At 41.0% G+C, this 27,294-nt stretch overlaps 1 protein-coding gene across 3 annotated transcripts in view; it reads left to right on the forward strand.

Moving 5' to 3' along the window:
* The window catches only part of NDP (norrin cystine knot growth factor NDP), a 463,588-nt gene that overhangs the window by 197,925 nt on the left and 238,369 nt on the right, over positions 1 to 27,294 (forward strand). For all 3 annotated transcript variants that reach the window (XM_073670719.1, XM_073670721.1, XM_073670718.1), the window contains exon 3: positions 12,738 to 13,084. In XM_073670719.1, coding sequence (XP_073526820.1) covers positions 12,911 to 13,084 — 174 coding nt within the window. In that variant the 5' untranslated portion in view covers positions 12,738 to 12,910. The remainder of the gene's footprint in view (positions 1 to 12,737; positions 13,085 to 27,294) is intronic.

The raw sequence follows: 27,294 nt of genomic DNA on the forward strand, positions 1-27,294 counted from the left end.
CGGGTCTGGATGAGAGTCTCCTCTTCTCCAGACCGGGGTACCATCCGCACATTGAATCGCTTAATATCCACATGTGCACATGTAGTCATGAGGATATTAAGTGATTCAATGCAAGTCAATGGCGGTGAAAACGCCGCAATTACGCAAAATAATTGGTAGTGCTGCGGATTTTTCCGCAATGATAATCCACAGCGGAAATTTCCGCAGCATGTGCACAGCACATGGGGATTATCATTGGGGAATATAGCCGACTTTCTACCAAGTGTTTTTTAAGTGTTTCTGCGGTGGAATTGCCACTGCGGAAATGCTTAAAAAACGCACAGTGGGCATACAGGGAATCTGTCAGTAGACTCAATCTTCCTAAGCCATCTATATGGGCATGTATATTTATGTCCAGAAATAATTGGACAGTGACACTAGTTTTGGCATTTTAACATATTCAAGGTACAGTTATGTAATCAATATGGGCTAAGTGCAGACTCTCAGCTTTAATTTGAGAGTATTCACTCCCTAATTGGAGTAAGGGGTTAGGAATTACAGCTCTTTAATATGGAGCTATATCTTTTTAAAGGGCCCAAAAGGAATTGGACAGATATCTCAAAAGCTCTTTAATGGGCTGCATGGGCTATTCCCTCATTAATCCGTAATCAATTAAGCAGGTAAAAGGTCAGGAGTTGATTCTAGGTGTGGAATTTGCATTTGCAAGCTGATGCTGTGAACCCACAACATTCTGTTAACCCCTTAACGACCTTGGGTCTTTCTGTTTTTGTGTTTTCATTTTTTGCTCCCCTTCTTCCCAGAGCCAAAACTTTTTTAATTTTCGTTCAATATGGCTGTGTGAGGGCTTATTTTTTGCGGGACGAGTTGTACTTTTAAACGCCTTCACTGGTTTTACCATATCGTGTGCTGGAAAACGGGAAAAAAATTCCAAGTTACGGTGAAACTGCCAAAAAAATGCAATTCCACAATTGTTTTTTGGGTCCTTTTTCTACCACGATGTTTTGATCGCCCATTATTGCATTTTATTACAATGTTGCAGTGACCAAAAAAACGTAATTCTGGCGTTTAGAATTTTTTTCTCGTTACGCCATTTACTGATCAGATTAATTCTTCTTTTATATTGATAGATCGGGTGATTCTGAACACAGCGATACCAAATATGTGTATGTGGCTTTTTTTTTTATATATTTTATTTTGAATGGGGCGAAAGGGGGGTGATTTAAACTTTTATATTTTTTTATTTTTTTTATATTTTTAAAAACTTTTTTTTTACACTTTCTGCTTGCTTCTACAGTCTCTATAGGAGACTAGGAGCAGCAGTTGTCTGATTGCTTCTACTGCATACAAGCGATGAGCAGATCGCTTGTATGCAGCAGAAATGCTCACTTGCTATGAGCGCTGACCACTAGGTAGCGCTCATAGCAATTGAGACATGACAACCACAGGCGTCTTCTGCAGACCCTGGGTTGTAATGCCCACCCATTGGTGACCCACGATCATGTGACGGGGTCACCGATGGGCGGGGCTTAGGAAACGCTTCCCGGAAGCGCGAGTTAAATGCCGCTGTCAGAGATTGACAGAGGCATTTAACATGTTAACAGCCGGGGGTGGATCGCGATTCCACCCGCGGCTGTTGCGGGCACAGGTCAGCTGTAATAATCAACTGACATGTGCTCGATTCAGTGCGGGCTCACCGGCGGAGCACCCGCTGAACCGGCCTTCCCGACCTGGTGCGTACTATTACTGACCAGGTCAGAAAGGGGTTAAAGGAGCTCTCAATGGAATAGAAATAGACCATCATTAGGCTGAAAAAAAAGAAGAAATCCATCAAAGAGAGAGCAGAAATGTTAGGAGTGGCCAAATCAACAGTTTGGTACATTCTGCAAAGAAAAAACTCACTGGTGTGCATGGGAACTCAAAAAGGCCTGGACATCCATGAAAGACAACAGTGGTGGATGATTGCATAATCCTTTCTATGGTGAAGAAAAACCTCTTCAGAACATCCACCTAAGTGAAGAACACTCTCCTGGAAGTAGGTGTTTCAGTATCTAAGTCTACTATGAAGAGAATATTTCATGAGATCAAATACAGAGGTTTCACCTTAACGTGCAAACCATTAATAAGCCTTAAAAAATAGAAAGGCCAAGTAAGCCAGACCAATTCTGGAAAAGCATTCTTTGGTCAGATGAAATTATGATCAAACTGTACAAGAATGATAGGAAGAAGAAAGTACGGAGAGGGGTTGGAATGGTTCATGATGCAAAGCACACCACATCCTCTGTAAAATATGGTGGAGGCAGTGTGATAGCATGTGCATATATGGCTTCCAATAACCCAATAACTAGTGTTTATTGAGGATGTGACTGAAGACAGAAGCAGCCAGATGAATTTTGAAGTGTACAGGGCTATACTTTCTCTTCAGATGCAACCAAATGCTGCAAGGTTGATTGGATGGCGTTTCACAGTACAGATGGACAGCGACCCAAAACATACTTTCCTCTGAAGACATTTTTAAGGCAAAGAAGTGGAATATTCTGCAATGGCCTAGTCAAACACCAGATCTCAACCCTGTTGAGCAGCATTTCACATGCTTAAGACAAATCTGAAGGCACAATACCCACAAAAAGCAATAACTTAAGTCAGCAGCACTAAAAGCATGGCAAAGCATTACGAAGGAGGAAACCCAGCATTTGTAGAGAATCTTTTTCAAGCAATGACTACCTGAAGTCTAGAAGCCATGGATGTCACCAAAGTAATACAAATTAACTTTTTAATTATGGCAAAGTTCATTTGTCCAATTACGTTTGAGACCCTAAAATGAGGTGGTTTTGTAGAAAAATGTTTGCGAATCCCAAACATTTCACAGGATATTTTTGTTCAACCCCTTTAATTAAACCTAAAACTCTACACTTCAATTGCATATTAAATGTTTCATTTTATATAAAAAATAATGACATGCAGGGCCCAAATCACAAAGAGTCACTGTCCAAATATTTCTGGATGTAACTGTAGGTCACAGAATGCTGAATAAAGTGATACATTGATATCTGTGATCTGATGTCTTCTTCCAGAGAAATCCACGTTTTTCTTATATGTAAATGAACTGTTAAAAACTAACACAGATCTGTATGAGAATCTGTCTGAGCGTGGTAATTTAATGACAGGTTATTTCCATACACACTTCCATAATAGGGCTTAGATATTATACACAGTAGACAAATCCTGAGAATCAACACTGGAACATAACAGAAATCACTGAATATACTTTGGTGGTGCTCAGCAATGATAATTAGAAAGTCCAGAAGATAATTGCAAAATATATACTGTATTAAGAGATGAATTGCACCACTCGCCAGCATGCTCAAATTCAGCAAACTTTATTTCAAAGGCATTCAAATGCAGCAAATAGGCTGTATTAATGCCTTGGAATAAAGTTTGCTGAATTTTAATGTACTGTTGGGTGCTGCAATTCATCTCTTAATATATGTTTTGCAATTATAACTAGTATTATCACAGTAAATCTGTCCTCTCGGATGATACATATTACACTTAAAGGGGATATCCGGGACTTTAAAAAAAAGGCATGTAGTAAAGGCAACTACCTGTCTGTTGTACCCGGCATCGGTCATTGACCGCTCCTACCAGAGACTCAGCTGCTCCCTGTCAACACAGCAGCAGTTTCCCTTCCTGTTGACAGGGCGGGACTATGGGTGTCATGATGATTGACAGCCATCTCTCTGCTACCTGATTGGGGGAACTATAACTACATGCCTTTTTTTAAAGTCCCAGAATATCCCCTTTAATGCTATTCTCTGTGTTTTTGAACCAAGTAGTTCTGCTTTTGCTGTAGACCAGTGTTTCACAAACTCCAGTCCTCACGGCCCCCAACAGTTCTTGTTTTCAGGATTTCCTGATGCCTTGATGATACTTCTGTCACCTGTGCAATACTAAGGAAATCCTGAAAACATGACATGTTAGGAAACACCGCTATAGACTAAGTGGTCATATGATCTCTCAATAAATTGCAAATTAATAAAAGAGTACAACGTGAATGAGTGTTATGTAAGATCATTTAGAAGGAATCAATAATGGAAAAAATATATATTTTCCTTAAAGAGCTCGACAGCCACCTATAGAAAGGCCTCTTAAATAATTAACCTATATATACATTTAGACTAGTAAGCTAGTAGTCTGCAAGGGGTTAACATTAGCATGTAAATCTTTTATGCATTTTCCATCTTAACCAAATGTCTTAAAATCTTGGCAAAGCTAATCACTTATATTCATCTGTTTCTAATTGTAACATGGCTTCTTAACACATCAATAGTGAGGAAGTGCCAACGGGCAGGGATCATGTACAATCTTGTTTTTATGCAGACCAAGTTTTTGACCCATAGTTTTGTGGTATTGTTTGTTTCATTCATATGTACACCCATATTGTTCTCTTAGATTCCAAAATCACATTATTGCCAAGAGTTAATAAAAAGCAGTTTATAGGGATTGAGAAGCATATGGGGCAAATTACTAAAAAAATATTAATATGCTGTACAAGGGCTTTTGGTATTAAGCAGCAAAATGTGTTTGAGTTTAGTGTTTTCCACAGTTGTTCAGTTTTTTATGCCCAAGTTAACAGCATTTCAGCACATTTGTTTGCTTTTTTGATGCATGATATTAAAGTGCACCTCTACTTTAAAAAAACATATATAACAGAATATGTCCATTACACTGTGTTCCAAATTATTATGCAAATAATATTTTCTCAGATTTTCCCAAATTACTTATATGAATTGCAGTCATTGTAATTTTCCAGTCAAATAACTATTAGAGTACAATTGAAAGGTTTTTGTACAAACTGCCTATGATAACAGTATATTTTTAAAAAAATAAAAAACTCAAACTGCACTCAAAATGCATGTTCCAAATTATTATGCACAGCAGAGTTTTCAACCTTTTCATTTTAATAAAGAACAAAAAAATTGTCATTTTTGAAATTATAAGCATTAGCAGGTTATTACAAACTGAAATCAAACAGTTTTCAACTCAAAACTTTATTCTAGGTGATGTTACATTTGCACATAGGACCGCTTGTTTGAAAGGAGCTTCTGAACTCTCTCATCCATTGAATTTGTCAGGTTTTGGATGGTTTCTGCTTTAATTGGTTTGCATGAGGCCAGAATACCCTCCCAGAGCTGTTGCTTAGATGTGAACTGCCTCCCGCCATCATAGACACTCCTTTTGATGATGCTCCAGAGGTTCTCAATGGGGTTGAGGTCAGGGGAGCATGGGTGCCACACCATAAGTTTGTCCCCTTTTATGCCCATAGCAGCCAGAGATACAGATGTGTTATGTGCAGCATGAGACGGGGCATTATCATGCATGAAAATGATCTTGCTGCAGAATGCACGGTTCTTCTTCTTGAACCATGGAAGGAAGTGCTGTTTGAGAAACTCAACATACATTATGGAGTTCATCTTTACCCCTTCAGGGATCCTAAAAGGGCCGACAATCTCTCTCCCCATGATTCCAGCCCAAAACATTACTCCACCTCCTCCTTGTTAGCGCCGTAGCCGTGTTTACATGGGGTGTCCATCAACCAGCCATCCTCCACTCCATCCATCTGGACCATCGAGATCATTTCATGCATGATAATGCCCCGTCTCATGCTGCACATAACACATCTGCATCTCTGGCTGCTATGGGCATAAAAGGGGACAAACTTATGGTGTGGCACCCATGCTCCCCTGACCTCAACCTCATTGAGAACCTCTGGCGCGTCATCAAAAGGAGTGTCTATGATGGCGGGAGGCAGTTCACATCTAAGCAACAGCTCTGGGAGGGTATTCTGTCCTCATGCAAAACAATTAAAGCAGAAACCATCCAAAACCTGACAAATTCAATGGACGAGAGAGTTCAGAAGCTCCTTTCGAACAAGGGGTCCTATGTGCAAATGTAACATCACCTAGAATAAAGTTTTGAGTTGAAAACTGTTTGATTTCAGTTTGTAATAACCTGCTAATGCTTATAATTTCAAAAATGACAATTTTTTTGTTCTTTATTAAAATGAAAAGGTTGAAAACTCTGCTGTGCATAATAATTTGGAACATGCATTTTGAGTGCAGTTTGAGTTTTTTATTTTTTTTTAAATATACTGTTATCATAGGCAGTTTGTACAAAAAACCTTTCAATTGTACTCTAATAGTTATTTGACTGGAAAATTACAATGACTGCAATTCATATAGGTAATTTGGGAAAATCTGAGAAAATATTATTTGCATAATAATTTGGAACACAGTGTATATAAAGTGTTGGAATATTCCTAGGACCTCATGATTAGCGGGCACATCTTTGCTATGGTGGTAAATTTGCCTCAGATTTGTTACATAATTTTCTGTGACTGACAAATTTAAGCAATGGCCCTTGTGCCTGCTACAAAAATAACCTAATTTGGATGAGTAGAATACATTTTCACAGAAATTCCTACTACAAATACATGTGCGTCTATCATATAATGCTACAAGTGTCCCTCTGTCTGAAGCCTCTATAGACTGCGCAAGTGCGACACGCCTGCTCAGTCTGACTCCAGACAGAAGATGCATGGAGCCGCTACAAGTAAGAGGCGTGTATGGCGCCGGAGATCGCGGTATGCGTAGACACTGAACGCATACCCCGATCTCCGTAGCCATACTTACATACTAACCTGACTGAGAGGAGCGTTGTCGCGGCGCTTCTCTTCTGGCCGGAGACCAGGGGCGGAGTGAAGGCACATTTGAGTGTGTCTTCAGCAAAATGGCACCGGACAGCGCGGTATGGGCACGCACGTACTCCGGCGCTGCACTCCTCCCCCGGCCACCGGCAGAACAGGATACAGCAGCACTGGAGCACAGGGAAGAAAGGTGAGTATGTGTTTTTATGTGTGCAGCATGAAAGGGATGAGGGGTACCATGCATACAAGGATTGAGGGGTGAGGGGGCCACACATACCAGGATTGGGGGATGAGGGGGCCACACATACCAGGATTGGGGGATGAGGGGGCCCACACATACCAGGATTGGGGGATGAGGGGTACTATACATATCAGGATTGAAGGGTCCCATGCATACCAGGATTGAGGGGTGAGGGGTGCCATGCATACCAGGATTGGGGGATGAGGGGACCATGCATACCATTACTGGGGGATGAGGGAACCATGCATATCAGGATTGGGGGTGAGGGGACCATGCATACCAGGATTGGGGGATGAGGGGGCCACACATACCAGGATTGGGGGATGAGGGGCACCATACATACCAGGATTGGGGGTGAGGGGACCATGCACACCAGGATTGGGGGATGAGGGGTACCATGCATACCAGGATAGGGATCTTGGGGGGCCATGCATACCTTGATTCGGATGAGGGGCCATGCATACCAGGATAGGGATGAGGGGTACCATGTATACCAGAATAGGGATGAGGGGTACCATGCATAACAGGATGAGGGATGGGGTGCCATGCATACCAGGATAGGGATGAGGGGTACCATGCATACCAGGATAGGGATGAGGGGTACCATGCATACCAGGATGAGGGGTACCATACTTACCAGGATAGGGATGAGGGATGGAGTATCATGCATACCAGGATGAGGGATGGGGTGCCATGCATGCCAGGATAGGGATGAGAAAGCCATGCATACCAGGATGAGGGGTGCCATGCATGCCAGGATTGGGATGAGGGGTGCCATGCATGCCAGGATTGGGGATGAGGGGTGCCATGCATGCCAGGATTGGGAATGAGGGGTGCCATGCATGCCTGGATTGGGGATGAGGGGTGCCATGCATACCAGGATTGGGGGTGAGGGGTGCCATGCATACCAGGATTGGAGGTGAGGGGTGCCATGCATACCAGGATAGGAATGATGGGGTGCCATGCATGCCAGGATTAGAGGTGAGGGGTGCCATGCATACCAGGATTGGGGTTGAGGGGTGCCATGCATACCAGGATTAAGGGTGAGGGGTGCCATGCGTACCAGGATAGGGATGAGGCATGCCATGCATACCAGGATAGGGATGAGGGCAGCACATAACAGGATAGGGGGACAGGATTGGGGAGCCCAAATACCAGGATGGGGTAGCCCAAATGCCAGGATGGGGGCAGCACAAATACCAGGATGGGGGCAGCACAAATACCAGCATGGGAGACCATATAACAATAAAAATGCTCACCACCCGGGCGTAGAACAGGCTCAATAGCTAGTGTAAATATATCCTTGTACCCCTTTAACTACTGCTCTGGTCCATCAATATGAGAATTTCTGAAGGTCTCATCAGTTGGACATTCATCAATCTGTATGATGACTCCAAAATAGAGATGAGCTAATTTTCTAAAAGTCAAAGTTTGAGAGATTTACTCAAATTTGACCCTGAAATTTCATTCACATCCAATTTATTTGATGCAAATTGAAAGTGTCCTGATTAAAAGAAGTTTAATATGCTCTGAGGTATTTCCATAACCCAAAACATAATAAATGGAGGCCTGGGAAGGGATTAAAAATAATAAAATATTATACTTACTGTCAGGGATTCTATACGATCCCGAGTACTCAGTGACAATCTCTGTGATCTCTTGAGTGAACAGCTCTCTGCTGCCCCCTATCGCCCGGACAATTACACGATTGGCCGACGATCAATATAGGAGGCCTCAGGCTGTTCTCACTAGGTAGTTAATGGCAAGCTAACAGTGAGCGTATGGCATAAACACCTCCGAATTCCAACACATGGAATATGTGTATATGCCCTCGTACGATCGCTGATAGTCTCACGATAACCCAAGAAAGCTTATTCGCTGCCACCACCAATCAGTTTTATTTTTTTAGACTATTAAAATCCAATACAGGCCTGATTGGGCGCTTGCTTTCTGGTAGCGTATATGGCTTCAGAGAAGGTACAGAGCAAATGAAACAGAACTATTACATTTTATATTTAATCCAAAGGCAGTCAGTATTTATGAATAAATATACAAAAGATTTTACAAATGGGGACAAAATAATGCAGCATATACAGTTGCACAAAATAAAAGGGATTAACAGAAGAACTTACTATACTGATTGCAGAGACGATTCAGTTTAGCTGGAGGAGAGCACTCCAATTGACCGTTATGGGGCGTGGCCCCTGCTTACACGAAAATATGTATCTCCCAGCACGAGCAAAGATCAATATTCGGCTTGATCTTTTATGCCGAATTGGGCCCTGCCCACACACTCCCCTGTGATGACCTCACGTGGGCTGGTCTCTGTCCTTAATGGTTTTATTAAATCTCTAATTTCTGTCATATCTCCTCGTTTGATGATCGCAAAAGTTAGCAAGTGATGCCATATTTTTTATTGCAATTTTACCTTTCCTTAGAGATAAAACATGACATGGCTGCTGTCCGTTATCTTTTATCTGTTGCGTTACAGCTCACCGAAAAAAATATATACCCCAGAACCATTGGAATTATAAAAATTCCGCTATTCCATATTTCCTTTTGGTGCCTATGTGTCTGGAGATGAAAGGAATATGCAACTGGGAATGACCTGACTATTTTAAGGAGTGTGATATATTCCCTTTGATGCTGAATGAGATGTTTCCTATCTCCTTCTAGTGTCCTACTCATTATCTCTAATCAAATACATAACTCATTCAGTCTCTGGCCCATATGTTCAAAGCTGTCTATTCATCACACATATCTCTTTTACCAGGAGCTCCATTTCGTTTATCACTTCTTGTGTGCACTGCCACTTTACATAGAAGCAGCTTTTTAGATTGCTAGCTGTTCTTACTGCAAATGGGATAGGGGAGGGGGGACTGAAGAGTTTGGAGGGAGAGACTGAAGAGATTTTTTTTTATATTTTCTGATACTCACCTGCCCCTCACCTGTTCTGCTGCTCCAGCTCCACAACAGATCCTCCATTCGCTCTCTCCAGTTCTCCAGTGCTGACTCTGAAGCCTCCAATATGATCAGTGTTGACTGAGTCTTACGTACATCATTGACATCTATGATATACTTTGCGCCACAGGTCACGACCCTTGTCATAAATGTCAAGAAGGTTCACGTGACCTAGTCAGCAATGGACATGCAGCAGCCCTAGAACTCAGCAACAGAAGTCCAAAGGGAATGAGTGGACAGGGAGTTGTGACAGGAAAGGTGAGGTTAGTTGAGTTTAACTTTGTAACATTTTTTTTTAACCCCTGCACCTACATTATAAAAAATCCAGTAAAATGGAGTCTGGACAGCATTCCTCTGAATTAAAGCAAATCAAATTACCAAAACTTTGGATTCTTGTGAATTCAGTTTTTTTGCGAAATTCATACTAAATTTCATTTGCTTTGAATCAATTCGCTCATTCCTAATTCAAAATATAAGATTTTTAGTTCTGACGTCTGTGCTTTTGTGTTTTGCAAACAAAGGGAACTGATGTCTGAATATGTGGATTCAAATGTGAGGCATTGGGAAGGGAGTATAATTGTATGGGGGTGTTTGCTGGTGACCCTGTTGCAAATTTATACACTTAAAGAAGTACTCCCACTAAGTACTCCCTCTGGTGTCCAGCGCGGTTCTTCACTGCTTCTAAGTGACATCACAGCAATTCAAACCAGCGTTCTCACTCTATGCTCTATTTGTGAGCTGGAAGTCTCTTTTACTCGTTGAGATGCTCCATAGACTTACATTGTAAAGTCATGCAGAGCGCAGTATGACTCAGAGGAGTCTACAGAGAAGTGACATCACTGAAAAGCAGAGAAGAACAGCGGTAGACTCAGGAGAGAGCAGCGGTAGGTGAATATATTAATACCTTCACACTACATTACATGCATATACACACATTTAATGAATACAAATCTTAGTGGGAGTGCTTCTTTAACCAGCTTGGCTACTATAGTATGCTTCATTTTTTCTGGTTTGTTTCAATCAAAATTATTTGAGCCCCATTGCAAATTAGGTTTATTAGCAAAATTTCAAAACTTTCTTCTGCTTGGAATAAACCTTTCAAACAAGAACAATTTATATACCTCAACACAACTAATACAACAAGTGGTGTCTGTAAATTCAATACACGATGCCACTGTTACTGAATTATGCATCCTCCTCATGGCAAGCATCTTTATTATTTAGTAGAAAAGACCATAGCTGTTATGACTGGCTGTAAACGTGATATACCTCTAGACTCCAGATTTTGGTAGCATTTCTGATGAATCTTACCTCATTCCTTATGGTCTAGAGACAACAGTTCAGAAATATTCTTGGGTTTGTGTGCTGTTATACCTTCTTCAAATCCATTTTCTGTGATGGCCACTCCAGACTTTTCCAGACTTGGAAAACCAAGTTTTGGTGGACTCTGAGGTATGCTTGGGATCATTGTCCTGTTGGAAGGTCCAATAACGCACAAGCTTCAGCTTTCTCGCAGAATACATGATGTTTTCTTCTGGGATTTCTTAAAACTTGATTGAATCCACACTAAACTCCACATGTAGCTTATTTCAACCATCTGAGAAAGTATAGCAGCCCCAGAGAATCATAGAGTCACTGCCATGCTTCACTGTAGGCAGGATGTTCTTTTCAGCTTATGCTTCATTCTTCTTCTTCCAGACATATCGCTGAGCTATAGGCCTGAAAAATTCCAGTTTTGTTTTAACACTTCACAGAATCCCCAAATTTCTGTGGCTTATTTATATAAGCATATTGGTGCAGATATGTCTTGTGTTTTTGTATCAGAATTGGTGTACGTCTTGGAGCTTGAACATGGAGACCTTCAATTGTTTAGTATACACCTTACTGTGCAAACTGAAACCTCAGTGCTTTCTAACACCAAATCTTGCTGAAGGTTTTTTACCAACAGGCGAAGATTCCTCAGGGATGCTATCAGAAGCTGGTGCCTGGCTGTACATGACATTTTCAGCAAGCATTCTTAAATGGAAGAATGAGTAATGTTAGGTATTCCATAGGAATTGACACTTGTTGGGGCACAAAACTCCAGCTCATGAATCAATGAAGCCGCAATGATTTAGTGCTCACTTTTTTGGAAAAATATCCTCAATATGAAACAGATGTCAGGGTTCAAAGACCCCTTTATGAAGTAACAGAGATGCACTACTGTTACTTGATATAGGGTTCTTTGAACACTGAAATTGTATATTCAAGAGACTTCTAATAGTCAACATCACGGCTTCATTGGTTGAGGTGCAAAACTCCAAGTAAAGACTCAGTGTCCAACCTTGTGGAGTAACTAAACATATTCTTTGTTCCTTTTGAGTATGTTTTTTCCCCAGCCTGATTTAATACACTTGGACATGGGATTATTAACATTGGTAGCAGCTATAAGTGGCTTTACTACATTACATGTCTACATTGAAGTGGAGTCGATCGTAGTAGAACCCCTCAAGGTGAGTACCCTTTGTCCATCCCCAGTTATGACGAGACTGAACATATTCACCCTATGTGTGCCATTTCTGATTTTTTTTCATGCTGCATTTACATATATATATGGGAATATCTTCAAGACTGTTGTAAAGACATCCTTGGCTATTTGATGAATTTGGTTAATAGAATGCCAAAAGTGTCCATGTTTTCAGAAAAATTGTATCAGGCTATTACTAGAAAAAAAAATTCCACCAGATTTTATGTGCATTCTTAACAGACAAGCCTATCGATAGATAGATAATGTTTTCTGTTTATTTGTTATAATGAATGTTATAATGGATGTTTCTTTATTCAACCCTCTAGGAGATGCAACAATGGATTACCGCTTCTTTATCCAACCAAAGCTCCAAGACCAATGGCTACAAGGAAGATAATGAAAGGAGTTGACTCTCATCTTCATACACCACACGGCTTGTACTTTTGGATCCTACATTTTTAAGGTCCTGATTTTGCTGTGCTCCAAAAAATTGAAAACAATGGGAAATTATGTCCTTGTCTCATGGATTACTGCACTGTCCCTGATCGCAATATTAACTAATGCCAACATTAAAAAAAGTAACACTTTCATCACAGAATCAGACCCAGCCCGATGTATGAGGCACCATTATGTGGATTCTATCAATCATCCACAGCACAAATGCACTGCAAAGGTAAAGTCACTGTGTTTTCTCTTGCTATCTTAGACTACATTCCCACAATGAGCTTTTGGTGAGTTTTCTGCACCTATTATTTAAATTAGGTTACTTGCGTTTTTTATTGTGTTTTTGTGTGCACTTCTTTTGACGCTGCAGTTTTTGTCTGTTGTTGGTATGTCAAGCTTTAAATAAATTTGCTTTGTTTTTGATACTTCCTGGTATTTGGCTTTGACAAAACTTTATTGATATGGTTAGGTGCGGATTACATGTGTTTCTCATGCATTTCCATCGTGGAAATGCACTTAAAACACATCTGCATTTTTTACCTGCGGAATTTCCGCCCCTAATGCAAGATTATGGGGAAATTCTGCAGAGGAAACCCACCGTACCTGCAAGAGAAACTGACATGCCGTGAATTTGAAACACGCACCTCAGGTCAGCTTACACTGCATTAAAAAGAAGTTCAGTGGGTAGGAGATTTATATAAATCCCATTCACTTTACTTAAACTGTAGGACGCTCCGTTTTTGACTCAGCAAAAATTCATAGCATTAAAAACACATCAAAAGCTCATTGTGGGAACGTAGCCTTACTGTTTATATTTTGCAACATTAGATAATTATATAAGATGGTTATAATGTTAGTGTATATGGTCCTGAATCACATTTTACATGGAAACTCTGCTTAATCAAGGTCTGAATTTACAGTAAAACCTATTTAAGATCAACATACAAAATTGCAGTGAACTCATTTCTTCAAGGATTATTCTTTCAAATAAGAAGGCCAATCAATGTATATGGAAGCTAAAGACATTGAACATGCATAACGAAAATATTTTGTCTAGATCAGTGAAGGCATTCTCAAAGCAGTGGTCTTTTGGAGAGGTATGATTAAGGAAAATCGTTTGCTGTATGACCTGTAGGGTAATGCATAAAATTGTAATAGAACTGATAACTATTTTTAAATTCATGGTTTTGTAGTCTGATAAGTATGTGAGCTTACTGCACTGATAATACCTACCCTGCATTATCAGTGCAGTTTCCATCACTTGCGAGTTTGAAGAATCCTTTGTGAAATAATGGTCTCCTGGAGCAGTAACAGCTGAGAGGCAGTGGTAACGCTGACTATTGCAAGTTGTGCACTCTCCCTCCCACCTACAGCACCATGAAGAGCTCTCTGTACACTCTCCCTACCACCTAGAGCATCATGAAGAGCTCTCTGTACACTCTCCCTCCCACCTAGAGCATCATGAAGAGCTCTCTGTACACTCTCCCTCCCACTTAGAGCATCATGAAGAGCTCTCTGTGCACTCTCCCTCCCACCTAGAGCATCATGAAGAGCTCTCTGTACACTCTCCCTCCCACTTAGAGCATCATGAAGAGCTCTCTGTGCACTCTCCCTCCCACCTAGAGCATCATGAAGAGCTCTCTGTGCACTCTCCCTCCCACCTAGAGCATCATGAAGAGCTCTCTGTACACTCTCCCTCCCACCTAGAGCATCATGAAGAGCTCTCTGTACACTCTCCCTCCCACCTAGAGCATCATGAAGAGCTCTCTGTACACTCTCCCTCCCACCTAGAGCATCATGAAGAGCTCTCTGTGCACTCTCCCTCCCACCTAGAGCATCATGAAGAGCTTTCTGTACACTCTCCCTCCCACCTAGAGCATCATGAAGAGCTCTCTGTACATTCTCCCTCCCACCTACAGCACCATGAAGAGCTCTCTGTACACTCTCCCTCCCACTTAGAGCATCATGAAGAGCTCTCTGTACACTCTCCCTCCCACCTAGAGCATCATGAAGAGCTCTCTGTACACTCTCCCTCCCTCCTAGAGCATCATGAAGAGCTCTCTGTACACTCTCCTTCCCACCTAGAGCATCATGAAGAGCTCTCTGTACACTCTCCTTCCCACCTAGAACATCATGAAGAGCTCTCTGTACACTCTCCCTCCCACCTAGAGCATCATGAAGAGCTCTCTGTACACTCTCCCTCCCACCTAGAGCATCATGAAGAGCTCTCTGTACACTCTCCCTCCCACCTAGAGCATCATGAAGAGCTCTCTGTGCACTCTCCCTCCCACCTAGAGCATCATGAAGATCTCTCTGTACACTCTCCCTCCCACCTAGAGCATCACATGTGCTACTGTTAATTGTAAAGGATTAAATAATGCTGCTAGAGAGGATGGAGTGTATATGAGGACTATGTTGCTTCTGGTGAGTAAAGGGAATGTGATGTTGCTACCAGTGTGTGTGTGGTGCTACCAGTTGGGTTGACAGGGGAAGAGGAGATTATGGTGGTGATGATCCCCTCTTGGATGGGAAAGGGTATTTGTTTATTGCTGCTGGTGAGATATTTTTGCATTGTGGAATTTGGCAGTGCTGAGGAGGTATTTAGCGCTGTACTGTGGTATTTATTTGCTACTGTTGTAATAGTTATGTTGTGCTGCAAAGTGGTATTTGTATTTTACTTCTGATTTTGTGCTTTGTGTATTTTCTGTTTTGTGTATTGTGCACTTTGCTGATTTTGAAACTCCCTTGTAACATCATAGAAAGAGTCAAGCATGGAGTCACCATTACACTGACAGCAGCTAAGATACCAGTCATGGCAGAAATGTGGGTTATTATTGTTCCTATGGTGGGACCTGAATTGACAAGACATTCCTGGCATATCCAGTGAATATTCAATAGATGTCTAAGGTGAGAAAACCTCTATGTAGAGCAGTCAGATGAGTACATACTTTGAACGCTTATGGCCACCTTTGCTTTCACATGGATATGAGGGAAGGCCATATCTATTATGTTATGTTCTGCTACCAGAGCTAAGGAAAGAGAGGAGATCTGTCCCTACTATAGGACTCAGCTGAATCCCTACGATGTAACAGGGAACCTGATCCTGCGATCAGACCTGCTAAAGTCCTAATCTAGTCTGTACGGAGACCTATAGATGTGGGGAGGGAATCCCTACAAGTACTAAGGACTGGGAGGAATATGGGACACCTCCTAACAGAAATAGTAGCAGACAGACGAACAAACAAAATAGATAGAACATAGAGGTCCGTAGACCAAGCAAACTAACAGAGCAAGACACAGAGCACAGGCTAGCTAGAAAGTAGATATACAATGAAGTCCAGCAAAGCCAGAAGGGCGGAGCAGGATTAAATAGGCCAACAAGGTCATGTGACCAGCAAAGGAAAAAAAACCTAACAGCAAGGTTCTAACAGTACCCCCCCTTCTAAGAGGATCCTCCGGATCCCCTAGGACCAGGCTTATCAGGAAATCTCCTGTGAAACGCTCTGATAAGTCTGGACGCGGAAACATCATCTGACCTCACCCAAGAGTTATCCTCGGGTCCGAAACCTTTCCAGGCCACAAGATACTGCAAACTACCTCTATACCGTCTAGAGTCAAGGATGCGAGAAATTTCATATTCCCCGTCCTCCACCACCGGAGGAACAGAGGCAGAGGCGTCACCATCCGACACAACAGCTTTTTTTAACAGAGAGACATGAAAGACCGGATTAATTCTCCAGGAGGTAGGAACCTCCAACCTAACAGCAGATTGGTTGACAACCTGAAGCACCTTAAAGGGCCCTACAAACTTGGGACCCAATTTCTTAGAAGGAATCCTCAACCGCAGATTCCTAGAGGACAACCAAACCATGTCACCAACAGCGAACAAAACCTCCTGTCGTTTCCTATCAAAGTAGTCTTTAGATTTTCTGTTGGCCTCCTGAAGATTACCACGCACATCCGTCCAAACTCTTTCCAAATCACCGGAAAAATTCTCCTCCTCAGGCACGGCAGATCCCAACTTGGAGAACGACCCAAACGACGGATGTCTCCCAGAACAACAAAAAAAAGGCGAACAACCAGCAGAAGAAGATGTATGATTGTTCAGAGCAAATTCGGCAAGTGGCAGAAACTCAGACCACCCCTCTTGATTGTCTGCCACAAAACAACGCAAGAACTGCTCAACATCCTGGTTTTTCCTTTCTGTCTGGCCATTAGATTCAGGATGATATCCGGACGAAAACGACAAATGAATTCCCAACCTGTCACAAAAGGCACGCCAAAAACGAGCCACGAACTGAGAACCCCTATCAGAAACAATGTCAGTAGGAACGCCATGAAGTCTGACAATTTCCTTGACAAAGGCCTTAGCGAGAGTTTTAGCGCAGGGCAGTTTGACGAAGGGAACCAAGTGACACATCTTGCTAAAACGGTCCACGACCACCCAGATGACAGTAAAACCCTCAGAGGGGGGAAGGTCAGTTATAAAGTCCATAGCCAAATGTGTCCAAGGAGCACTGGGGACCTCCAAAGGACAAAGCAACCCCGCAGCAGGAGTATGTGAGGACTTAGATCTAGCACATATAGTACATTGGCGCACCCACTTAATGACTTCCTTCTGCCATCCAGGCCACCAAAAACTGCGACCCACCAGTCTCTTGGTCTCAGAGATTCCGGGATGACCTGCCAACCGAGATTCGTGACACTCAACAAACAAATCTCTCCTAAAGGTCCCAGGCACAAACAACCTCCCATGAGGAGTGTTAGATGGGGCATTCTCCTGAGCTTTAAGAATCTCATCTTCCAAAACGGAGTCTAAAGCAGCTATCACAACACCTTCTTGTAAAATGTTTTCCTCTTTCTCAGCACCGACTATGGGAGAAAAACTGCGAGACAAGGCATCCGCCTTAACATTCTAAGTACCAGGGATGTAAGTAACGGAGAAATTAAACCGCGAGAAAAACAGTGCCCACCTAGCCTGACGGGCATTCAGGCGCTTGGCAGCATCAAGATATATCAGATTTTTATGATCCGTAAGAACCTGAACGGGAAATTCTGCACCTTCCAAGAAGTGGCGCCAGTGTTCAAATGCGAGTTTAATAGCCAATAATTCCCGATTACCAATATCGTAATTCAATTCAGTCTCCGAAAATTTTTTTGAAAAAAAGGCACAGGGATGTAATCCATCCCCGTTATCCTGAGACAATACTGCGCCAACCCCCACAGAGGAAGCATCAACCTCAACCAAAAACGGCCTAGTAACATCAGGCTGCATAAGGATGGGAGCAGAGGTGAACCTCTCCTTGAGATACACAAAAGCTTCAATGGCCTCAGAAGACCACTGAACCGCATCAGCACCTTTCCTGGTGAGATCAGTCAGAGGTTTGACAATACTAGAAAAATTTTTTATGAATTTTCTATAGTAATTGGCGAAACCCAAAAACCTCTGTATCGATTTCAAACCAATAGGCCTAGGCCATTCCTGCACAGCCTGAACCTTAACCGGATCCATCTCAAAACCTTTGCTGGAGATAATGTAGCCCAAAAAACTAATTCTCTGTACAGCGAACTCACATTTCTCCAGCTTAGCAAAAAGCGAATTGTCCATTAATAACTGTAATACCTCACGCACGCTCCGCCAATGAGACTCCAGATCTGGCGAATAAATCAAAATGTCATCCAAATACACAACCACATTTTTACCAATCAAAGGTCTAAGGATGTCATTAATCAGATTCTGAAAAAATGCAGGAGCATTAGTAAGACCAAAAGGCATAACCAGATTCTCAAAATGACCCACAGGAGTGTTAAAAGCAGTCTTCCATTCGTCACCCTCCTTCATGCGCAACAGATTGTATGCCCCCTTAAGGTCAATTTTAGAGAACCACTTGGCCCCCAATAACTGGTTAAACAGATCAGGAATCAATGGCAGTGGGTAAGGATTGCGTACCGTAATTTTGTTAATCTCACGAAAATCCAGACAAGGACGTAAACCGCCGTCCTTTTTTTTTACAAAAAAAAATCCAACCGCCACAGGAGACTTAGAGGGCCTAATGTGACCGGCGGCCAAACTTGTCTGTATGTATTCCTCCAAAGCCTTCCTCTCAGGAATAGTAAGGTTAAATAAACGACTTTTAGGAAGAGTCGCTCCAGGGACAAATTCAATAGAACAATCATAGTCTCTATGGGGAGGCAAAACCTGCGATTCCTTCTCAGAAAAAACTCTCCAAAAATCCTGAATAGGAACAGGCAATTCTCCCCTATCCAAAGCTGCAATACGCCCGTTACAACACTTGTCATAACATTTATGGCTCCAGGATTTAATTTCACTGGTAGACCAATCCAGTACAGGATTGTGAAATTTTAACCAGGGCAATCCCAATATTACTGGAGAAGGCAAGTTATTCAACACTACCAAATCCAATTTCTCATGGTGAACACCATTAATAGTGAGAGGAAATTCACTGACCTTGAGAGTAATATTCTTCAAAGGGGAACCATCCACCGAAACCACAGCAATGGGGGATGATAAAGGTTCAGGTTTTAAATTGAGTTTTTCCACAAATCCCCCATCAATTACATTCAGTGTAGACCCGCAATCAACAAACACCCGAAATTCCATTAATTTTTCCTGAGCAATCGTGGAAGCAGCTAAAAATATACCCTTGGAATTTAAACAGGCAATACGGGCGTGACTGACCATTTTTTTTTCTTTCTTCATACGAAGCTCACAGCCTTTAATCAAATGACCAGATTTTCCGCAATAGAAACACAAGCCTTCCGAAAAACGACGGTCTTTTTCTTGAGAGCGAGGTGCCACCGATCCAATCTCCATCGGTTCACCACTGTTAGTACACACATTATCATAACCAGAAACTGACATAGCAGAGGATTTGCTCTCATTAACCCTAGCACGCAGTCTTCTATCCACCCGTATAGCTAATTGCATAGCCTGTTGCAAATCCTCAGGTGTAGGATAAGCAATTAGCAGGTCTTTAACCCTTTCACTGAGCCCAGTAAGAAATAGACTTTTCAGAGCAGAATCGTTCCACCCTGTTTGAGTGGACCAACGACGAAAATGAGTACAATATTTTTCTACATTACCTGATCCTTGTTTTAAACGTCTCAACTCAGTCTCAGCTGATGCCACACGGTCAGGATCATCATATAATAGTCCTAAAGCAGAAAAAAAACTATCCACTGATCTGAAGCATGTATCACTAGGTTGCAAAGAAAAGGCCCACTCCTGAGGCTCTTTGCGCAAAAGTGACATTATGAACCCTACGCGCTGGGATTCATCCCCAGAGGACTTGGGTCTCAAACGAAAATACAATAAGCAAGCATTTTTAAATGAAAAAAATTCTCGATGTTCACCAAAAAATAAATCCGGCAAACATACCTTAGGCTCCAAGAAATATGCTCCAGGACACTTACTCACGTGCTGACGGAGCTCGGCCACTTCCAGAGAGAGTCCCTGCAGGTGTTTAGCCAAATCCTGAACCGACACCATGATGGAACAAAAAAAAAAAAAAAAATCTTTCCTTAGAGAATTTGCAGGCTGGACTTACTGTTATGTTCTGCTACCAGAGCTAAGGAAAGAGAGGAGATCTGTCCCTACTTTAGGACTCAGCTGAATCCCTACGATGTAACAGGGAACCTGATCCTGCGATCAGACCTGCTAAAGTCCTAATCTAGTCTGTACGGAGACCTATAGATGTGGGGAGGGAATCCCTACAAGTACTAAGGACTGGGAGGAATATGGGACACCTCCTAACAGAAATAGTAGCAGACAGACGAACAAACAAAATAGATAGAACATAGAGGTCCGTAGACCAAGCAAACTAACAGAGCAAGACACAGAGCACAGGCTAGCTAGAAAGTAGATATACAATGAAGTCCAGCAAAGCCAGAAGGGCGGAGCAGGATTAAATAGGCCAACAAGGTCATGTGACCAGCAAAGGAAAAAAAACCTAACAGCAAGGTTCTAACATATTATTAATCTTTATAATACTTTAATATAGAAAGAATTCTAAATTCTTATCTTTTTAACAACTTGTAGGTCACCTCTATCTTCCTTCAGGCTCTCAGTAGATGTTGAGAAACCTGAGATGAGTAGATCTGGCGATTTTGGCTACATACAATTGCCTTGATTTTAATGGTATGATTTTAATAATGTTCCTTATTATGATGCTATGGGATCTTTCCAGACCTCACAGCACAATAAACCCAAGATGAAAAAAATAAATAAAAACACTAATGCTCATGTCAGCACTCACCTGTCTAGCCACCCTCACTGCTATTTGCCTCCATCCGGTATGTTGCACGTCTTCTTTGCACTATCATGCATTGCATCTCTAGCCTCTTTATTCTAGACTGGGACTTCTGGGTGTGAGTAGGCCATGGACATCCCTGAGCGTCTTTAGGCTGTGACATCTGTTGTAACATTGTGATGTCAGGCAGCGAGTAGCGAGGGTGGCTGAACAGGTGAGTAGTAAAGTGAGTATTAGGTTTTTTTTTTACTTTTTGATGGCCTTCTACAGTTCAGCAAAATGGTGGATATCTAGTCACCACTTTGCTGAATTAGCATAAAGCAAATAAAAAAAATATCTATATTCTACTGAACAAGGATTTTTGTAAAATTAGAGGATAATTCAAATTCACTTGAATAAATTTGCTCATCTCTACTTAAATTCTTAATTTTAATTATATTAAGATGGATATTCATTTAATTCCCTTCACTTATTAAAAAGATGCCATGTGAAAGGTTTTTTAAATGAGTATCATTCCATTGATATGGCCACATTAACACCTTACCAGTAGAGCTAATTGTCTTTTTTCACTTTAATTTTCTCCTATTCTTCCAACAGTCAGAACTTTTTTATATATATTTTTTTATTTTTATATCAACATAGCTACATATAAAGACTTCTTAATTTGTGGGTCATTTTGTTGTTTTGGTTGACACCGTTAATTTTTCCATACAATGTGTTTCTTGGGTTTTGTTTTCAAAGGGTTCAGTGTATTGTAAAAATGACTTTGCAACATGCTTCTTCACATCAATACGATTACAGCTATACCAAGCAATTTTTTTCTATATTTTGGAAGATCTAAATGTTGTAAAAAAATGGGTTGAGATTCATAACTTTTTGTTTTATTTTTCTGTCAATGCAGATGTACAGTGTGAGGACTTGTTTTTTGCCTGGGGAGCAACACTTTTCATTGATCCACTAATTCTGTCATTGTGATTTTTTTCTTCACAGCAATGACCAAATGGATTAATTCATTTTATAATTTGATAGATGGGACTTTAACGGCAACAGCAATATCAGTCCTCTTAGGGCACTTGAACCTGTGATCTTTTTATTGTTTGTACTGTATACAACAATCATTACTATTGCAGTAGAGAGTAAGAGTAACAATCTCCTATGACAATTTATGGGTGTACCAAAATGGCAATGACAGGGTCTTCAGTTGTCCCTTCTGCTGTCAATGTAACCTATTGACATCCTGAAACAGATGTTCCACTGGCATACTTAAATGCCACAAAAAACAATACTTCAAGGCCACTGTCAAAAAATATCAGCAGAACTTAATTAAACAACAGTGACAGGAGCAAGCTCTGATTACTGCTGGTAGAGGCAAGTGTTGGCTATATAATACTGACATCACATGCCCTATATAGAGCAGGGATCAGAGTAGATCTTGAATCTGCTCCATACCCATGTACCTGACCGGTGATGTCACATGCCGGGACAGGTTTAAATCAGTGGATTCAGAAAGGGTTGGGCTACATGGGTGACCTTATTAGAGAATTATTGTTGCAACACCTATTATCAGCTGTAATGTACTTTATTAGTGTAAGCTTTAAAGCCACCCAAGGTAATAAAAAAAAACAATTGGTATGTGAGGTGCATTTTAACCCCTTTACACCTGAAGGTTGTTTGCACGTTAATGACCAGTCCAATTTTTACAATTATGACCAGTGTCAATTTATGAGGTAATAACTCTGGAACGTTTCAATGGATCCCACTGATTCTGAGATTGTTTTTTCATGACATATTGTACTTCATGATAGAGGTAAAATTTCTTCGACATGATGCATTTATTTGTGAAAAAATTGGAAATTTGGCAAAAATTTAGAAAATTTCACAATTTTCAAACTTTGAATTTTTATGCCCTTAAATAAGAGAAATATGTCACACAAAATAGTCAATAATAACATTTCCCACATGCCTACTTTACGTCAGCACAATTTTGGAACCAAATTTTTTTTTGTTAGGAAGTTATAAGGGTTAAAAGTTGACCAGCGATTTCTCATTTTTCCAACAAAATTTACAAAACCATTTTTTTAGGGACCACATCACATTTGAAGTGACTTTGAGGGGCCTTTATGACAGAAAATACCCAGAAGTGATACCATTCTAAAAAAAGCACCCCTCAAGGTGCTCAAAACCACATTCAAGAAGTTTATTAACCCTTCAGGAGCTTCACAGGAATTTTTGTAATGTGGAAGAAAACAATGAACATTTAGCTTGGATCCCAAAATTTGTTGTGCAATTTCTCCTGAGTAAGCCGATACCCCCATATGTGTGGGAAAACCACTGTTTGGACACACGGCAGGGCTAGGAAAGGAAGGAGCGCCATTTGACTTTTTGAATGTAAAATTTGCCTAAACAGTGGAAACCCCCCACAAGTGACCCCATTTTGGAAACTACACCCCTCAAGTATTTTTATCAAGGGGTATAGTGAACATTTTGAACCCAGAGGTACGACACAGAATTTGATAACATTAGGTCATCATATTGAATAAGTTGTCATTAGTCTTGAGTGCAAGTGCTCGCTACTTCAGTTTGCATTGGGTACTCGGGCATGCACCAAGTATCGCGGGTGTTCGAGTGACATGATCGAGTCCCTGTCCCACATGTTTCACGGTTGTTGGACACCAAAAAAAAACATGCGGGGATTGCTCATGTATGGCAGGCAATCCCCACATATTTTTTTGGCTCTGCCTCATCTGTCTCATTACAGGGAATCCACCAGGGGTTCCGTCTGAATTACTTATTTCAGAGATTTACACAGAAACCCCGGTGCACAGGATAAATGTGAGCTGAGCCATATTGCGATCTTTGGGAGGCAGAATGAAAAAATCAGCAGCAGGTGAAGAATTGGTTTTATTTATTTTTTACACTATTCCTCGGGCAGTATAAATGATTAGACGACTTTATTCTTTGGGTCGGTGCGATTACAGCGATACTAGATTTATATCAGGTTTTTATGTTTGGCTGCTGTCACACACTAAAAAATGCATTTTTTTGCAAAGACTAGTTTTTGCATCGCATTCGCTATATTTTGAGAGCTATAATTTTTCCATATTTCGGCCGACAGAGTCATGTAAGGGCTTGTTTTTGAGGGACAAACAAAAACCAACAATTCAGGAATTGTTTTTTTTTTTTTTATGCTGTTCCGCGTGTGGTAAAATTTGATAAGGCAGCGTTATTCTTCAGGTCAGTACCATTACAGCGATACCACATTTATACAGTTTTTTTATGTTTTGGCGCTTTTGCACAATAAAAACTATTTTATAGAAAAAATAAATTTATTTGCATCGCTTTATTCTGAGAGCTATAACTTTTTTATTTTTCGGCTGATGGAGCTGTCTGGCGGCTTATTTTTTGCAAGACAAGCTGACGTTTTCAGCAGTACCATTTTATTTATATTTGTCATTTTGATCATGTTTTATTCCACTTTTAATTCAGTGGTATGATGATGAAGCACCGTTTTTTGCTTTTTTTTTTTCACGGTGTTCACTAAAGGGGTTAACTAGTGGGACAGTTTTATAGGTCAGGTCGTTCCGGATGCAGCGATACCAAATATGTTTGCTTTTTATAATAATATTTATTTTTGGGTACTATAAATATATATATATATATATATATATATATATATTTATACATATACAGGGTGGTCCAAAAGTAGGTGGACAGAAAGTGTAATAAGGTTATGAAGGGGGAGATTTATCAAACACTAAATTGCAGCCGCCTGTCTGGATCATCCTCCAATAAACCATGAATTAGACGTGGACGATAAGCTTTCCACCCAATAGATTTCAGGATTCGCATGATAGAAGATCGTGAAATCCCCAATTCCACAGAGGCTCTTCTGGTGGACTTTTTTGGACTCTGAACAAATGTTTCAGCCACAAGTTGTTTATTATCTTCTGTACAGACTGTTTTGGGTCGACCAGTTTTTGGAGCATTAAGGATTGAGCCAGTGTCATTGAATTTGTCACGAATGCGGTAAATGGTTTGTCTCTTTGGGGCTTGAGTACCAAATGTTTTAACCCAATTTGCCCTAACGGTTTCAGCATTTTGAGATTTCCAATACTTAAAATCCATTTTCTTTGATCTGTATTTAAATTACTTGCCATTATGTGTTATCTGAATTATGTGAAAAGAAAACAGATTTGGGGGAGATCTATCTGTGAAAACTAAACCTGTGAAACTGGCTCAATTGCCCTTAGCAACCAATCAGATTCCACCTTTCATTTTCCAAACAGTCTGTGATGAACGAAAAGTGGAATCTGATTGGTTGCTAAGGGCAACTGAGCCAGTTTCACTTTACACCATGTTTGATAAATCTCCCCCCTCATAACCTTATTACACTTTCTGTCCACCTACTTTTGGACCACCCTGTATGCATATATATATATATATATATATATATATATATATATATTTTTACACACTGCTCAAAAAAATAAAGGGAACACTTAAACAACAGAATATAACTCCAAGTAAATCAAACTTCTGTGAAATCAAACTGTCCACTTAGGAAGCAACACTGATTGAAAATCAATTCCACATGCTGTTGTGCAAATGGAATAGACAATAGATGGAAGTTATTGACAATTATCAAGACACACTCAATAAAGGAGTGGTTCTGCAGGTGGGGACCACAGACCACATCTCAGTACCAATGCTTTCTGGCTGATGTTTTGGTCACTTTTGAATGTTGGTTGAGCTTTCACACTCGTGGTATGATGAGACAGACTCTACAACCCACAGAAGTTGCTCAGGCAGTGCAGCTCATCCAGGATGGCACATCAATGTGAGCTGTGGCAAGAAGGTTTGCTGAGTCTGACAGACGTGACAGAGTCTGGAGACGCTGTGGAGAGCGATCTGCTGCCTGCAACATCCTTCAGCATGACCGGTTTGGCAGTGGGTCAGTAATTTTGTGGGGTGGCATTTCTTTGGAGGGCCGCACAGCCATCCATGTGCTCGCCAGAGGTAGCCTGACTGCCATTAGGTACCGAGATGAGATCCTCAGACCCCTTGTGAGACCATATGCTGGTGTGGTTGGCCTTGGGTTCTTCCTAATGCAGGACAATGCCAGACCTCATGTGGCTGGAGTGTGTCAGCAGTTCATGCAAGATGAAGGCATTGAAGCTATGGACTGGCCCGCCCGTTCCCTAGACCTGAATGTGATTGAGCACATCTGGGACATCATGTCTCGCTCCATCCACCAACGTCACATTGCACCACAGACTGTCCAGGAGTTAGCGAATGCTTTAGTCCAGGTCTGCGAGGAGATCCCACAGGAGACCATCAGCAACCTCATCAGGAGCATGGCTAGGCATTGTAGGGAGGTAGGTCATACAGGCACGTGGAGGCCACACACAATACTGAGCCTCATTTTGACTTGTTTTAAGGACATTACATCAAAGTTGGATCAGCCTGTAGTGTGTTTTTCCACTTTAATTTTGGGGGTCACTCCAAATCAAGGCCTCCATTTGTTAATAAATTTGATTTCCATTAAGGATTTTTGTGTGATTTTGTTGTAAGCACATTCAACTTTGTACAGAACAAAGTATTCAATGAGAATATTTCATTAATTCAGATCTAGGATGTGTTATTTGAGTGTTCCCTTTATTTTTTTGAGCAGTGTATATATATATATATATATATATATATATATATATATATATATATATGTGTGTGTGTATATGTACAGTACAGACCAAAAGTTTGGACACACATTCTCATTTAAAGATTTTTCTGTATTTTCATGACTATGAAAATTGTACATTCACACTGAAGGCATCAAAACTATGAATTAACACATGTGGAATTATATACTTAACAAAAAAGTGTGAAACAACTGAAAATATGTCTTATATTCTAGGTTCTTCAAAGTAGCCACCTTTAGCTTTGATGACTGCTTTGCACACTCTTGGTATTCTCTTGATGAGCTTCAAGAGGTAGTCACCGGAAATGGTTTTCACTTCACAGGTGTGCCCTGTCAGGTTTAATAAGTGGGATTTCTTGCCTTATAAATGGGGTTGGGACCATCAGTTGTGTTGTGCAGAAGTCTGGTGGATGCACAGCTGATAGTCCTACTGAATAGACTGTTAGCTACTTTTTTCTTGCCATAATACAAATT

Source organism: Phyllobates terribilis, unplaced genomic scaffold, assembly GCF_046119375.1.
Source record: "Phyllobates terribilis strain yellow unplaced genomic scaffold, ASM4611937v1 Scaffold_2__4_contigs__length_985480577, whole genome shotgun sequence".
Lineage (NCBI taxonomy): Eukaryota > Metazoa > Chordata > Amphibia > Anura > Dendrobatidae > Phyllobates > Phyllobates terribilis.